This window comes from Ptychodera flava, chromosome 8 (assembly GCF_041260155.1).
Source record: "Ptychodera flava strain L36383 chromosome 8, AS_Pfla_20210202, whole genome shotgun sequence".
Classification (NCBI taxonomy): domain Eukaryota; kingdom Metazoa; phylum Hemichordata; class Enteropneusta; family Ptychoderidae; genus Ptychodera; species Ptychodera flava.
The window spans coordinates 13,830,634-13,848,012 of NC_091935.1; the positions used below are offsets into that span (position 1 = coordinate 13,830,634).

The window sequence follows — 17,379 nt, forward strand, 5'->3', positions numbered from 1 at the left end:
TTATGTTTTTTAAAAAGACACAATTAAGAACATTTGGCATTTATAGCCAGTGGCGAGGCTCTGACCGCCAAACTACTCAACCTTCAAACTCTACTATACCGACTGCACAGTACTGAAAACTGTTGCAGTTTCTTTCCGGTAATGCCTGAATAAGCATCAAACTGGAGATGGGTCACATAGTTAATGAGCTGTGGGCCAAGGCTGTCTGCACACCATTGGCACATTTCGGGAAAAATCCCACGTACCCGATCAGGAGTGGCCAATTCGGAGACCAGCTGGGATGTAACAGCTTGTTGTTTGTCTGTCTGGCATTTCAACCCCTAGCCATGCAAACCCTAGGGCTCCCCTCTCGCATCTCATACATCAGTAAGCATTTGTTAACAGAAGGAGCAGTTGAAACGCTGAGCGTCACAGAACTCATTAAACTTTTCTATGATATTACTAATGAGCAAGGGCTGCCACTGATATGACTGGCCGATCCTGGCATTAATTTATAAGCACAGCGACGATTACTCTAATGAGCTCATTTATTGTGCAAAAGGCTATTAAATGAACTAATTTTCTGTTACTTGTTGACAGTTGGACTTCTTCATGAAACACTAATTACATCAAAGCATTTGTCATGTGAGACCTAATTAATTGGGCGACCTGATGAGTCAACCGGATGAGCTACTTGGAGTTTGTGTCCAACATCCTCACACTGCTGTTCGTTTTGCTCCATTAAAAAATTTAGAGTCAAAGTAATTATCGCACTACACATGACAAAACTGTCACAAGTCAACAGTGTTTTGGCAGCCTGTGTATATGAAACATGCATCAAATAAACAAGCAGACCCTGGTACTATCTGAATGAATCCCAACATCTCTCCTGCTTTTCTACTTGCGATCTCAAAACCACCTACATCGCCGCTCCGTGTTCAAAACACTTGATTTGTGCTCTCCTAAGAGCTGTGAAAAAAGCACCCAGTCAATGGTATCTATCGCAGTCTCTCACAGCCACAATGAAGCAAGAGCAATTACCGAGAGGAGGTACTGTCCTTTCATGCTTGGCATACCACCTTGTATGGCCAGTACAGGCAAAGGGTACCACATCGGACTGGCTATTAACACACACCATAAAGGAACTGCTAAGTTGTGTTTATTCTTTTTATATCTCTCTATAGCCATTCTACACAAACACTTGCTTAAGAGCCTTTGCTTGTGTTTCATGACTTGACAGAGGCAGTAAATGCCTAATTTTTATTAATGGGCTGTGGCAGTCTGCCTCACTGGCACATACTGAATTCCCCATCTCAACAGATTTCACATAACGTGGGTGTCCTGCGACTGAACTACACTGCAATTAATCTCTCACCTTGTATGAGTTTTTTTATTTTTTTTACTAGAGGACATAAGAGAACAGCCCACTTGGGAAATTAAATAGGTCACTTTAAGCTCTGTCCGCCACAAAACATTGTCATTGGGTGGCCTGGTTTTGAACCACTTGAGATGAAATGTTGTTCTGAACCATGCAGCTCCTTGTATCCTTCACCTTTCACTATGTAGAAGGCTGAAACGCAACACACTCCAAAACAGAACAAGTCTGGGGAACAAGTAAAATTGACATATATGGCAATCAGGGACTTCAGACAATCACCTCGGTTGTAGACACGCATGTTGTTACAACCTTTAACACAATAATGCCTTGAAGCTACATGTAAGGCAAAGTCAGCAGATGCTACTGTTTCACTTCAGACCCTGTGCTTGTACTTAGTTTCCAATTCTTTCTACTCCTTTAGTTGACTGTAATATCATAATTCCCAAATCAGTTGAGCCAAGTTATACCATTTCAAAATCTTTCACATTTGTAATAACATTAATTATTCAATCAACATCTCAAAATTTCCAATTTAACAGGACACCAACACATCTACCGCTGTTCTTCAATAAACATGAAGCAGCGCATCTCAATTCCCTTAAATTAATCAGTTACGTATATCTTTTTGTAATACTGCTGATTCAAAGCATTGGATAATTTCAAAGAAAACATTTCACTTCCTTCCACCAAACTAGAACATTCTCAGACCACTCAATATACATGTATCATCAAATTGAAGTTTTGAAATCATTCATTGACTGCAATCTTGGTGCCCAAAACAGGTTAACTTTGTACATCAAAAAAACAAAAAACAAAGTCAGGGCAAAGGTTTTCCATTTACGTGTTCTCATTAATTCCAACAATATGCATTTTCATGGGATAAGAAATCTGGACACGTAATCCAAGGCACTCTCATAAAATGCATTCTAGTGATAATAAATTCAAATGTTTGCCGAGAGACAAGCAGGCATGCAAAAGAGCTGGAAAGTGTACAAATGATGGGCATTTGGGAGTCTGATCACCTCGGCTCGTAATTACAAAGGGTGTGCAGGTATGTGTAAAATGATTTATGTTGAAGGCGGTTTGGATATTGGTCATCATTTTACGATGTCTCCGCAGCTGGGCAGGATTTGAAAGTGTCATAAAGGTGCCGACTTCCACTCTACTGGTGAGACAATAACCATTTGTAAATCATCCACGTTTCTTGCCAGGGGCTTTTCACAAAGTACACTGTTATTGTTAAGACCTCATTAACTTTCTTAAGGCCAAGAGAAGTTGTACAAAATTTGACTCAGGTCTTGTCCTGTTACAACTTTCACAATGAAAGTTTTTGTATCCATCAGTATGACAGATGATGGTAGTTCTCTGAAAAATTTTGTTTCACAGTCAGCATAATATTTGATTGTGCATATGCATTAACATGAACCCTAATCATCAAAAAGAAGTTTCACTACTACTTTCAACGAAACGTAAAATCAGGAACTTTTTACACTCATCTCTGTCAATTTGTGCTCTCTCATTTGTAAAGATTCTTTGAAAATACACAAACATAAGAACTTAAAAAACAAAATGTGTTTATGGGAAAAGGTACATGGAGTCATGTTTCTACTGTGATAAACTTTCTTTGGAAAAGTTGAAAATAGGTATCTTATACATTAACAGGGTAGTGTCTGGATAACATTTTCAGAGTTTGATGTATTCAGATCTGGCTGTTTATTACTGGTAACTGTGACATTAACACTGATTGATGTGAAAGTTAAGTTTTGGGAAAATATATCCATTATCTCATGGGAAAATTTGTGATCTTGACACATACACATCACAAATTTGAATCATTCACCTTACTTCAGTCTTCTCCTTTTCTTGTTGGGAAACTCCAATCATTGCCTAATTTATGTTTCAGCATAACAGGAAAACTTACCTGTGTAGCTCTCTTGCCAAATTCAATCCATCGCACAGATCCAAAGTTGGTGGACTCGGCACAGTTGAACCCATGGTTGAAACCCGAATGATAGCCATAGGGAAATGTGATCATGAACTCTCCTGCTTCTTGTGTGATCTAGTGTACAATGTGGAGAATGGATGTGAGGCTGCATTTACAAACACCTAACTCTGCTGTGTAGTCAACTGGAAATGCTATAAGTAGAGAGTTGCTCTAACTTGCCTAACTAGCCAAAGCACAGACAGCCAGTATGATCAAGTTTCATTTTAGCCTAACTCCACTACGAATAATTTGCATAAGTTGCACAGTGCTGTCAACAGAGGGCTCACTTCACATGGCAGATACAGGTCTAAAAGCTATTCTAGTAGTTGGCAACTGCGTCAGCAAAACAGCGCCCTCAACCAAAAGCAAGCTTAAAGCTGCATGGTAAATCTTAAAAGTGAACTGCAGGAATTGTGATGACTGTCAGTCAGAAATTTCACACATCTTTACAAAAAATAAAAGATAATACACATTCACACTTTGTGGTGAATATGATACAGTGTACAGGAATGAAAATTTCGTAATTACTTGCCTGTTGGACTGAGCTTATGTGACCTTCAGATGATGCCAAGTTTTAGCCAGTCACATTGGTTTGATAAGAGGTCTATTGATGTTGTTATGTTTAATTTTGCAATGATGAAGCAGCCTTATATACTATTAATTGCATTTATGGGCACTAGATTACTGTAGTTTGGTTTCACTTTCACTTTGGTTTTTACAAGTAAAAATGAAAATTCCAAATTTTTGCCGCAATGGGTATTTGTGGTTGACAACTCTTCACCCTTCAAATTCCTTGTACCTAAACTTTTTCTGTTTCCTCAGGCTTGGTTGCACCAATACACAGGAAATGGGATGAAATGTCAAGGTGGTTTATTTTAGGAATTCTTTTGCCTGAGGAATAGGACCTTGTAGAGGTTTTCAGAGTGAGCTAAAGTCTCAATGACCCTGTATGCAATCTCTGTAACTCTCCTCGAGAGGGCAGAGACCCCTCCTGTTCTTCTGCTATTTCACTGGTTGGGTAAAAGTCAAAGCATGTTGCACTACCATTTACAGGAATTCATTCATCTACAGTTGTTCAAGCAGGCATAAAAACGATGCGTCTCAAAAACTGTGTCATGCTACTGATCAGCAAACATGGTTAATGCTTCTCTTTTACTGTACGATTACGGCTGTTTAATTAAACCCATGAGACACATGGTATCATAGGTGTGAAAAGGTGGTGTACAGGCCACCGAGGTCATTTCTGTATCACTAAATTGTACGCAAGGAAGTGCTTTGCTGATGTCTCCTTACCTTGTTGAATGGAATCGAATACTGCTTCAAAATGTGGGGAGATATCAGGGTCATCTTGTGTCGCAGGAAATTTGCACAGCCTTGAAAACTGCTGGGAAAGAAACCTATGAAAATCATGGAAGGGAAATAACATTGAGTTAGTTCATGATGATGCCCCACCTACAACAAATTTTGTTCTCTCAAAAAAATGTAAATCTGGCAGGACTAGAAGTTCCCATATGTAAGTAAAAGCAACGGTCACTTTGCCTTGTACCTTTCCAAACATCAATCGTTTCAGTCTCCCACTGTCCCTCACTATACACACATACAAGCTGCTCTTCTTCCTTCACTATAAAACACTCTTCTGCAAAGTTTCTTAGCAAGCGCTGACAGATTTTTGTTTTTCACTTTGAAGTCCTAGCATGTCTTATTTCAGTCACTCCTTAAACTGCATTTTACTGTGCTAAGTTTAGTGTGTGTGTGTTTTCGTGTAACTTTCTGTTTAACCTCTGTCACATGGCGCCCTCTTGTGATGATTCATTGACTCATATGCAAGTACGTCATGATCACCTCAGGGATATAGAAAAGTTTGATTACAAGTGATAAAATAATAAACTACATGTGGTTACAAGTTGTGTGTGAGCACTGTAATTCTGTGCAAAATGTCCTGAGTTTTTACCAAACTACATAATTTTCACAGCTGGCAAATTGTAGCAGACAGTACATCGTTTTTGCCTGCTGTCCCTTTTTTCTACATTCAGAACCTGTTTGTCTGTTTGCACTGAAGTTCTCAGATCAAGAACGATTTACACGGTATTGTAAATATTACTTTAATTTTTTATTCATATTTCTTAATCTGCTGAAGATGCTAAATAAGTAATATCTCAATGTTAACTGTGATGGTGCTGCTCAAAATTCCATACAACTGTGTAACATTTATGAACAATATCGTATGAGAGCAAATGACTATCGTCATGCTTTTGAGATTGATTTCAAACAGTCACTACTTAAACTAATGTAAGAATAGTTCAGTCACATTAATTACAGTAATGATTGAACTGTTAAATTACTTCAATTACTGTGACTGAACTATTCTCAAACCTGTCTGAGTGTATTCATGGAATTAAAACCAAGTATATCTTGTCATCACGCTAGACAGTTTGCAATCATGGGGCGTACGAATTGATGGACAAATAAAAGATTATCATAGATGTTACACCTACCTGCAGCCAATCTCTCAAGTCTTTTACCATGTTCTGGTGGAATAGCATACCTGTAAGGCAAAAAATAAAATTTGTTTAAATGCCCATAGTGTGTGTTACAGTGTATCAAGCACAGAGAATGACAATATCTTAGCTATTCTGAAGAGGCAGAATCTCAGACATCAACATAACTACTTTTACCTGTTGAATATGGAAGGAAATTCTAAGAGGATGTTCAATGGTAGAATATGGAGTAAATCTTGACATAACAGGTCTTATCATTTGACACTTAGTATATCTTTCACACGATTTTCCAGGTCTTTGAGGTCTGTCACTCATTTAGCAAAAAAAAAAACCCAGTTTTCTTCTGAGCCCCTCACAAGCGAAAAAGGTACATTGTGTATCAGTATGACATAGGGGTAAAGCTTGTAAGTCATTTGAAAAGCAAGGCAGAAACTTTAACTCACAACTATAAACCGTATTTGAGGGGTGAAACAAAGACACAGAGGATGAAAAGGAAGACACAGATGACTATGCATCATCAAAGAGTCAATTCTTTGACACCACTTCTAAGTTGTCAACTTGTACCATTTTCAAAACTTAAGTCATTGCCATGGCAAGCCTTTGCATTAGAAAAATGGATGAAAATATTACACTGTCTTGTGATGGGGCATGCACACACAGTAGTTTTACTGTTTTCACAATTGTACAAACATGTCAACATATCAAAAAATATCTCACCATGATTTTGGTGCACCAAAGTGTAGATAATTGATGCTGTACAGATCCATGTCTTCAGTATGCCAGGCAAAAGTTGTTTTCCACATTCCAAAATACAAGTACGCTGTGTTGACGCCCTCTATCTTGATACCCTGCTTAGCTTCCACAATATCAAGGATGGTCCTCAAGGAGTTGATGTTCCAAATGTGTTGATCAGTGTCGGTGACAGACCCTGATATGTCAGCGCCATAGATGGGTGAATTGTAGGTGATGTTTTTCCAGTATTTGCGTTCCAGGTCATCAAAGTCAGTGTGTCTGGGTGTCTTGTATCTAGAAAATAAAGCGCACATTTTGAAAAGGTTAAATACCATCAGTGTGTGGTGCTGTTTTCATACTGACATAGATGTGAGATGTACAAAATGTGAGATGTGAAAAAAGACATTCGTATACTTTTAATCAGGGTAAAAATATTTTCTACTACCGGTACTTAAATTCAAAATCAAAACCTTTCTATATTATAGTATACATGTCAAATGGAGGTCAGTGACTTACTAGCCTCTAAGAAGTCATAGTTGCACCTCCCTGTAGTTATTCCTTGCTTGGAATTAACCAAGACTGTAAGCTACACATTTATATAGAGCATCATCTGCATACAATTTCTAAACGAAAACATAATATGAATGGTCTGTCTGAGGAATGAAATACAATTCAAACACTACAGTAAGAGAATGTAAGCTTTGTTGACTTATATTAAAGCAAACAGGCAGTTTCACCAATCCTTCATTTCACAACCTCTATCCAATCATCTAAGAGCCTACAATTACTGTTTTCAGATGTTTGAGCAGAACATGACAGAAATATGTGAGAGACTGGATTGCATATGGCATGAAGTTCAATATGTGTCATATAAAGACTCAGTTTTCAGTTTACCAACGATGGATAGTACTGAACCATTTAGCTCTATGATGGTATCTACGTATTGACCATCTATGAAGGTAACATACATTTGTTTACCTATGGGCCTGAGGGTTGCTTTGAAACAGAGTATTTCATGAGGCCCATAGACTGAGGAAAACAAACTAGTTTGGGAGACTATCAGTTGCAGGAAAACACGTGTGTGCTGTTAGCTGTATTTGGCCAGTCAATGTATATTTTGTAACACATCTCATCCAATTTTGTAGCTGAAAAGTCAAGAAATTTCCCTGCTATCACGTGTCTTTGATGTGGACACCATATCTTCTTTCATGTGTCCCAGGATGTGCTTATGCACAGGCACCACTTTCAAACGACAGATGACACGACTTTTACCCAGTTAGCAGTTATGGAAACTGTTCACTGGTAACTGGCATTTTGCAGAGCTAAAATAACGCATACCAAAGGACTGTAAATTGACAAATGAAGACAGAGATTGGGGTGAGGTGTGTAACAATATCATCTGTAACAGACCTCATCCAAACTCTCTGTTGTGAGTCATCAATTCACAGTCAAAAGGGGGTTTGGGACTGATATGTGCATAAAAGATGGTTACCCCTAATAGTTTTGGAAATGTTCCCTGACACGCTCACAGTTCAGAAAGCTGTTAACTTGATAAGTTTGAAAGTGCCATCTATGCAAGTGCACATCCCAGAAACCATAAACAAAGATAACAATGTAACCTGCAATCAAAATGAGTGACAGCTCAAAAATCTCCCAATATTTCAGTGAGTAAATGGATGAAGTGTTTTTTTAAAATACACACTGACAGGCCATATTCAGATAACAGCATGACTTCCTGTTCCCAAGGGCCAATGAGTCACCTGAAAGACTACATGTCAGTATGCAGTATCTTTTGTAATGTGTGTACATCCATTGAAATCAACTAAAGTAAGATGTACTGGATGACTTTGAAAACAAATACTGGATTAAATATCTTTGAGAAAGTATTGGGGCATAATAAGACCACAAAGTAGGTTTTAGTGAAAACTTGGTTTGTAAATTTATTGGTTTAATTCACAAGATTTGTATCAACCTGTGTTTTAACCAAATTGTACGCATATGTGTATAGGAGAGACTTTTGACATTAAAGAAAACTGGTCTTTGATGCAGTTTAGGTTTAACTTATCAAGCCTAAACCCAGAAAGTCAGGCCAAAAAGGGTTAAGGACAAAGATTGGTTTAGGTCTTCTATCAAACTAAATTACAACTTGATGTGCATATACTGGCAAATAGCATTCGTGGCGATAAGACACTAACATAAATTTTCATGAAGGACCCAATACGTTTTATTGTTGGAGTACAATATCCGCTGCAACATGCCTGGCTAGACAATGTTGTGAGGGAATGTTCAATTTGTTTTACGCAGGTTATAGGTGTTCAATGTCAGAAGTGACCTATGTTGTTGTTTTGACTGCCAATGTGTTAAGTCCTGGTTATCAAATGATCACTCTCCTTGCTTGTACACATTACAATAACATAACATCAGATGTGAAGAGACATGTCATTACAGTATTACATCAGGTGAAAGGAGACATGCCAGTAAAGTAAAACATTATACACTACAATAGTACAATAACATTGCAACAATTATGTAATAGGAAACATGTCACCAGAATTTAGTACGTACATACAATTACATAATATCAAGTAGATTTATGTAACCTGAGTACATTATATAGACACTGACATAATATAATCATCAAAGTATTATGCCATCAATGTGAAATTACATGTAAGGTGTACATTGAAGGTGAGAGGCAAATTGTTAAAGTTGTTAAAACATCTTACAGACAACAGAATAAGGACATCACTTCTGAGACAATAAAACAATCAAAATGTATGCGGTGTCTGAAATCACTGTCCCTGTAAAACAATAGACTATGAGGAAACAAAAGAGACAACTTTCATGGATTGCAACCCTGGCTATAACCATCAGAGGCGGTGAGCAAATCCAGAGGTCTGAGATCTGGGATCACAAATGTTTTTGCTTGAGTTACGGAAGCGAGCTCAAGTGACGATGGAGTTGTACAAAAAAGAATGCATACATGGCTATCAAACCATGCTGAAAGGACTTCTGAACTCACTTCGATGTTGGTCCCAGTCCAGAGCCTTTACAAAATGAATTTGCTCACCCTTACTATGGGGCACATCAGAAAACACAGTTGTAGGATTCCTAATCACAGCAACAGTGCCTTCTTTCCTCTCAAACAACTTACCTATCACTCTCTGCCAGTACTTTAAATTCAGCCACTGTCATTGGCTTCTTCTGGATGTTGTACTGTGTAAACAAACCCTGACTTCCACTCACAAACTGAGATATTGGAGCTGGTATGATTATATCTTGTACCGGCTCGTAACTTCGGGCGGGAACATATTCCTTAGGTGGAATAACCTAGAAGAGAGAATAGACAAAAAGCTTTAGTTTGAACGATACTCGATTCTTCAGTGCGATAAAAGCCAATAAAATCTGAAGGTGTACGAGTTAAGCTCTGCAGATAAGTAGGCTGGAACATGGGTACGCCTTGATTCGTACAATGACACAAAATACCATTTTTCATATTACATTTGTCTTCAGTCATCCTGTTCCAATAAATTTGAGTTTATCTATGTGGTACTGGTTTGTCTGTATCCTAAACTCAGTTGAATACAGCAGGCAGGTGTAAGGATATTGGTGTAGATCATTGAAAACATGATATAGTAATGTGTTGGGGTGGCAACATTACTTAAATACAAATGTAACTTCAAGGCATTGAGAAGGGGACCGGTTACATTTTAGCTGGCTCAATATCGTTCAGAAATTTGCTGTTCATTTTGACTTCCAATGATGCTTTATCATTTCACTGTCAAAAAGACTAGTCAAATACAAAACCATTTCCCTGAAATCAGGTTCCATCTGGGCATTCCCACCATAAAAATATGAAGTCAGCAATTTATATTTCAGAATAACAGCTACCCTTGGTAACTGCATACAGTCAGGCAGTTTGTGTATGTTCCCAAATGTCGTAAACCAGCAGAACAAATATCAAGACCTCATGATCGCTTTGTTTTTTTGAAGTTTTCAAATCATAGAGCCAGGACCCCTGCTAACTGTAGTATACAGAATGATGTAATCCTGACATTTTACCAAGGCTTCAAGTGGAAAGATCGAAAAGTGAAGAAATGTTGTTCTTCTTCCAAAATCATATACACGCGTTCCAAAACCTTTGCAAAACTACTGTAGCTAGATCAAGCTCTACCACGGTCAGCATCCCCATGTTAAATCTTTCCTCCTCCTTCCCTCATCTGACAGTCAAATAGAACTATTGCAGACGATAGTATTGCACTAACTTCTGTTGTGAAAGGGCTCTTTCAGAGCATGTATGTGCTGGCAGTAAAGTAGGGGATGGGGTGTCAAGATTACATATGTGCATGCAGTGGCAGGTCACCAAGTACAAGATTCAAACTAACACAGCATGAAATCTACAGATTGATTACAGGACACGCCTGCAACAGGCTCTGATCAGTCTCTGCTACAGGGCGTGTTTAATAACCCTGTCACAGGGCTTGTAATTTAGTCAAGAATTCATAGCTGTAACGGAGTTAGCATTGTGTCTATCAGCACTATGTTGACGTCTAAAATATGGTGATTCTTATTAAGCTCTATCCAGTGTGGAATCTCAGGGCCTGTTACAGTATTTGCAACTTGTTGGATTTTGAGGGGTTTTGCACATCTCAGATATTATAGATCTGCCTCCTACAAGTGCATAGACTTTCAAACCTGTCATAAACCGAGCTAAAAAAAGGTGATGATACAAGCTTGTCAAGCTTTATCATACACATGTGTTCACAGCTCTGTCTCAAAGAAAACTACATTATAAATAGTTTTTCACGGTTCTTATTTCATCTCTGTGCTGTATTTGCTGACACAGGCATGTGCCAAAAGTGAGTGACAGTAGCTGTACAGACTATGTTACAGTGATGTACAAATTTTTTGCCTCATGCTTCACCAATCAAAGCCTAGGTCATATTGTATGTGTCATTTTGGTGCCAATACACGTAAAGAGCCTGTTACTGATTTGCAGTTTCCAACATTGTTGACCTGTTTGTTTGTAGTTTGGACTACTGTTGACAGGGTAAGTTTGAAAATGCTATTGGTGCATGGACTCAGGTGAAAATTAATAAAGAAGATAAAACTGTCCTCTGCAACCTAGATGAGTGACAACAGAATAATTTCTTGATTTTCCAGTGAGAAAATTGGACGAGTTGTGGAATAAAACACGTGTTGACTTGCCATATTCAGGTAACAGAATACATTTGCTTTTCCATGAGAGTTGCTACTAAACAGTCTGTTTCTCCTGGCATTGGGACTTGTGAAACAGAGTATTTTAGGGCAACCCTCATGCAAACAATTGCTGGCTGTTTCCTCCATAGCCAGTCAATATGTGTACACTTCAATACAAATATGAAATGTCACCTTTTGCCACCAAGATGAGATTTGCCAGTTGTTTTGACATCTGGCAAAGCCTTTTAACATTCAATGCAAGCTATCCAGGGGTGCATGCATGAGTGTGTGTGAGTGTGTTGGAGGTGTGGGGGTGGTTTCAGTACATTACCTTTGCAAGTCCAGCTTTGTGAGCTCCACAGGATTCAATATATTCTATATAGCTGCTGAAGTCTCTCATCTCCTCCAGCGTTGGTCTGAAGACCATAATTTGGGGTATGGAGGATGACCCCTGCGACGACATGGTTAGATTTAGCTTCGGTGACAATCACAAAGCTGAAATTAAAGGTCAAATAATCACTTTACAAGATACCAAAAGTAGTTAACACTGATTGCCATCTCCTGACAATGACCCATATATGCTGTCAGAAGGCTGCACTGAACCCTCTCACATGTGTAAACAATGGAGTACTTTGATGACATAACTTTGATAATCCAGAAGATCATGTAATCTACTCACACATATGAAATACCTGCAGGTGAATGATAACTCTATCCTTTCACAAAAAAGTGAATAAATGAAACATAAAGGATACATGTGTGGCAATCATTGTTCTTCAATGCAGAATGTATAGGGGAAAATCTTTCAAACAGAGATTGTGTCAAAAGGACTTCACAAGAAACAGTTTGAAGTGACAAGTTAACCCTTTTCCTGCCAGACAGTATCACTTCCCTATCAGCCAAGTCAGTAAAAAGCGGTATTGAGCCAAAACATGACGTATTTTCACCCACTTGGCTTGGTCTGTTATAGCATCTTTAGTAAAAAAAAATCAAGTTTACAGTATTTATGTTTTCAACAGCTTTCAAATGTACAGTATTATGTTAAAATACACCATATGGAATATGTTGTGTTTCATTAACCCTTTGAGTGCTGTAATTTTTCCAATCAAAATTTTAGGGCAACATTTTACCAATTTTTATGAATTTTTCTGCAATTTTTTGATAATTTTGGACCACATGGACACCGATTTATTTGCTACAGTTTATTTGCAAAATTTTTGCAAAATCTGAGAAAAAAAATTACCAATGTATGTTATATAAAGATGACAAAAATTGACTTTGGCGCTCAAAGGGTTAATTTTAACCATCTTGACCTGGTGGTGAAATATGGACTTGGCAGGAAAGGGTTAAAGAGTGAAAATCAACAGTCCACTTGCCACAGGAAGTTAAATTAGCCCTTTATAAAGACGTGTATGAATAAAGGCTCATATTAAGATAAAAATTCACAATATTCAACTTAAAAGGACTGTCACGACAAGAAAGGAAAAATTACATAGGGAGTCTGAGAGACAGTGACTAGTGGTACTGGAGGTCTTAGGGAAGCCCTAGTTTGACAGACCAAGGTCACATAAACAGAGAAATTTAAAAGGAAATTCTAGGATATCGATGTAAAAATGACAGACATAACCATTCAGTCTAACTATTCAGTATCAAATGAAAACGTGTGCATAACGGGACACAGAAATTAACCTTAGAAAACTTGAAGAACTGATGAAAAGTTGGCATGATTACATAGTACATTTAAAGTACAGTGTTTTCAGACCTACCTGAATATCTAAAAGCAGTTTTTGGTTTTGGAGTTAGATCGTCGGTAAATAATGTACAAGTGAAATGACTGAGAAGGGCCCAACAAAATGCATTAAAAATATGGTATCTTATCTTATCTGATTAATTTTTAAGCATTGTTGCATTGTCTTGTCTCTTTTTGGCAATCAGCAGAGCAGAGGCGGCGAGGACCGCCCCGTTCGCATTCGTAACAAAAACAAAACCACGTGTAATCGAGAAAATATAAGAAATGACATAAACTCCGAGATCACACGTCGAATTTCCCCCAAAACTGTCTCTGCATGACTGTTTGTGATGTCTTAGACCAGCATTCAACGTTAGGAAGCCCTAAAATGCCCGCTGCTGACAAGGTACTCGTTGTAATGTTCTGTTTCGACGATATGTACTGCTAATCACAAAATACACGTACACCGGAACTGTCCTGGTATTAATTTCGCCGATACTACGAATTAAGAATAGATTTCCCACTTTGTGCAAGTTAATCTGGAGTACAAAAGAAGCTCCGATGGCTTGTAACAACCCAAACGCAGCACAAAAGTTCCCGTTTGTAATAAAAAATTGCGAGTAATCTGTTAGTGACGTTCAACCCCCGACATCCAATATGGCGGCTACCATCACACCAAAACCAAAAGGCGAAGACAAGACTGCAACGTTGGCGATCAAGCAGGCTCACACGGACAATATTTTTCGTCCAAAACAACAAAACAGCGAAATTGGTAATTTAAATAGAATGTTGAAATTTCGAAAAAGTGGACGTCTATCAGGATTTCATTGGGCTTTGCATGTATTTTTCGGCGACTCGACGTAAACACAGATTCTGCTGTCTTCGAGTTGTGTTGCAACAGCATCGTAAATGTACCATGCGAACAACAAACGATGTGTACAAGATGATTCCTAGTTTTCTGAAATCTTTAAATTCTTGGAGCAAATGGAGGGGTAATTGTTTAAATCCATCCCCTCTGCAGTTTGGGCGTGGAGTAGACACAAACAGCCAGCATTTTTAGACGGAATGCAAACTTACGGCCTGTGTACTGGTAAACTGTGTAACAAATGCACTTGCAACCTGAGTGTCTACGTGCACTGGCCTCGGCTTTACAGCATTTCCCGAGCAAGACAGTGGTAGCACCTGCATCTGGGTTAAGTTGTGATCACCAGGCCTCAAAAAACATAACAAACTCACACAAAATTGTTACCTTTAGACACGTAATCGCCTGATAGTAACTGAAATGCTTGATAGAGACGCTGCATTCGGGAACGATCGGCCATCGAGCGACAGCCCCGGACGAAGGATACTATTTTTTTGTCTTCGGATGGACCGCTTAACAGCTTACAACTCCGCGCAAAATAGTTCAGTAGCAGGCAACTGGGTAAAGCAAAAGAAAGACCGTAATGAGCAATTAATGTTTTCGTTGTATTTCATCGCCGTAAAATTGATATATTTCACATTATTACCTTCGAACATACTGCTGTCCTGCGATATTATCGGTCGATTATCGACTGTGGGACTACTTTCACACTATTTGTAATCACACGACCAGGAATCGGGTCACCTGGAAAATATAGTGTTGCATATGTTGCCGAACTATTAACCGAGAACACGAAACTGTTACCGAGAACACCACAAATGTGTGTATGGACTGTATGGAGTTCGGCAAGATGTACCCCCCTTCTCTCTCTCTCTCTCTCTCTCTCTCTCTCTCTCTCTCTCTCTCTCTCTCTCTCTCCTACCCAAACATTTATTGCAGCAGTTTTTGACAATATTCATGGCAGTGAACAAACGTTCTTTGTGTGAAGGACGTTTTCTCCTTTCGGATTTGGCCTTCTTTTACCCTAGACATTCTTAAGTTCATTGTTTTTCCTGTGGAAAACAAAACACTTTTGAATAAATAAATTAAAGTAATTTTCGAAGACAGACATTTTAAAAATCGACTGGTTCACTGCGAATATTTCGGTCAAGATGAGAACTAAGTTCCAACTTCAGAAAACTTGTCTTGTTTTGATACTACACTTTCTAGAAGAAGTTCGTCTTCCTTATTTTCATGAATAATCCATATTGTGGAACGAATGATGAACAACTGTCTACCATGAGAGTGTACTGCCACTACTGGAGCATTTTTTTTTTCATTTACGGGTATTACAACACAAACTTACACAGTAGGCCTATAGTTTTTTAAGTGCATCCGTCATTAAGAAATATACATGTAGGCCTATTTCCACCATTTCATCGATGGCAACAACTACATTTGTATAAATATTTGCACCACAGGTACTGTTCTTATCCCTTCACAAATAGGGCTGAGACAATTCTACGTCAAAAAGACATTTATGGATGTTTCGTTGAAAAAAGGGGTTACAAATGTGACAGTGTTGAACCTAGGAATAAGCAATGTGTACATTCAGCAGAGCTTCGTCTAAGTTGTAAAGGTGAGTAAATTTAAAAACAAACAAACAAACAAACAAACAAACAAACAAAATAGGTGCGCTGCACCAAAACGACTCTAGGAACGACAACACCTGCTGATACGTTTTTGTCAGACACATTTTTACAACCCCGTAAAGTTAAAAGTTTAAAATGCAAAATATTGGAATAAAATCGTTCGGTTTTCCCTAGAAAGAACCCGTTAATTTTTTTTAGTCGCAGAAAATTTCTTCCTTTACTGAGGAGATCAGTCCGATGCATTATTATAATAAATAAATCACATTACATATAATGTGCGTCATTAGAATTATGAGTGTCATGATTTCTCCCTGTTTTACGTCTGTAATCACGATGGAGCGGTTTCCCAGAACAGGGCTTAGATTTTACAGAGCAGCAGACGTCTAGTTCAGAATACACATTGGTTTACTTTTCCACATTGCAAACTTCTACAGCAGGACTGCAGGGATACCTGACCCCGACGCACAGTCATTTCTTTTCCGATATTGTCCTGGTATTGGACTAATCCTTCATGAATTTTTAACATAGCAAGGCCGCCAGTAGTCTGGTTCTATACCGCTGCTGGCGCTACACTCACTAGGGGCAGGGAACAAGACTAGACCGAGACAGTGCTGTGCTGTCTTTTAATACTCATCCTAAGGGGTCTACAATTTTTCTTCAAAGGTTGCATTCAAATATGATAGATACAAGTTGGTTCCCTTACCAAATAAGGATCGAAAATGTTGAGCCTACAATTTGTTTTAAGTGCATTAAAAGGGTAAAGGGAACAACACTTTGTGCATCTTCCCAACTAAACGGTACTTTTTTTTGTTATCTGAGGGCGCCCTTCATCATGAATAAATAAAACATCCTCTGAGACTATGTTTCACTCTCTACACCAGTGCTTGAGTAAACCGACCGGTCTTCCGCGGTTAGGGAGCGTTCAGTTTTACGGCTGGGGGGGGCCGGCAAAATCTTGTCGCCGGTGTTCAAAAAAATATAGACCCCCCTGCATTTTTCGTGAAAAAAAGATGACCCCCCCTTTGTCAGACGAAAAAAATTGATGACCCCCCCCGCTTAAAAATAACCAAAACCCATATGTCAAATTTACCCGCATGGTTTGGATTTGAAAACCGGTACGCGCGCGCACTTTATTCGTGTAGCAGAAATGCCAGTGCACAAACTTCTCAGCCACATCCATTGAAACGTCTGTTAATTAGGACGACTGTAAGGCAATTTTTAACTTCATTTCCATAGACAACTTATGTCCATGGACATTGTATAAAGTGAACTTTATTGGAGTGGTTTGCCAAAGGCAGCCCTCCGGTTAAGAGGGTCATGGGCCATTACGTAAAGTCAACTTTATTCTAGTGGGCCACCAAAGGTGGCCCGCCGGTAAAGAGGGTCG

General features: G+C 38.6%; 1 protein-coding gene across 1 annotated transcript in view; it reads right to left on the reverse strand.

Annotated features, from left to right (window-relative positions):
- Positions 1–14,884, reverse strand: part of LOC139138550 (lysine-specific demethylase 4A-like) — a 57,048-nt gene extending 42,164 nt beyond the window's left edge. The window contains exons 1-7 of the mRNA XM_070706970.1: positions 14,749–14,884; positions 12,102–12,265; positions 9,726–9,901; positions 6,557–6,865; positions 5,837–5,886; positions 4,635–4,738; positions 3,279–3,416 (exon numbers count right to left, since the gene is read on the reverse strand). Of these exons, the coding sequence (XP_070563071.1) occupies positions 3,279–3,416; positions 4,635–4,738; positions 5,837–5,886; positions 6,557–6,865; positions 9,726–9,901; positions 12,102–12,233 (909 nt within the window). The 5' untranslated portion in view covers positions 12,234–12,265; positions 14,749–14,884. The remainder of the gene's footprint in view (positions 1–3,278; positions 3,417–4,634; positions 4,739–5,836; positions 5,887–6,556; positions 6,866–9,725; positions 9,902–12,101; positions 12,266–14,748) is intronic.
- Positions 14,885–17,379: the final 2,495 nt, after the last annotated feature.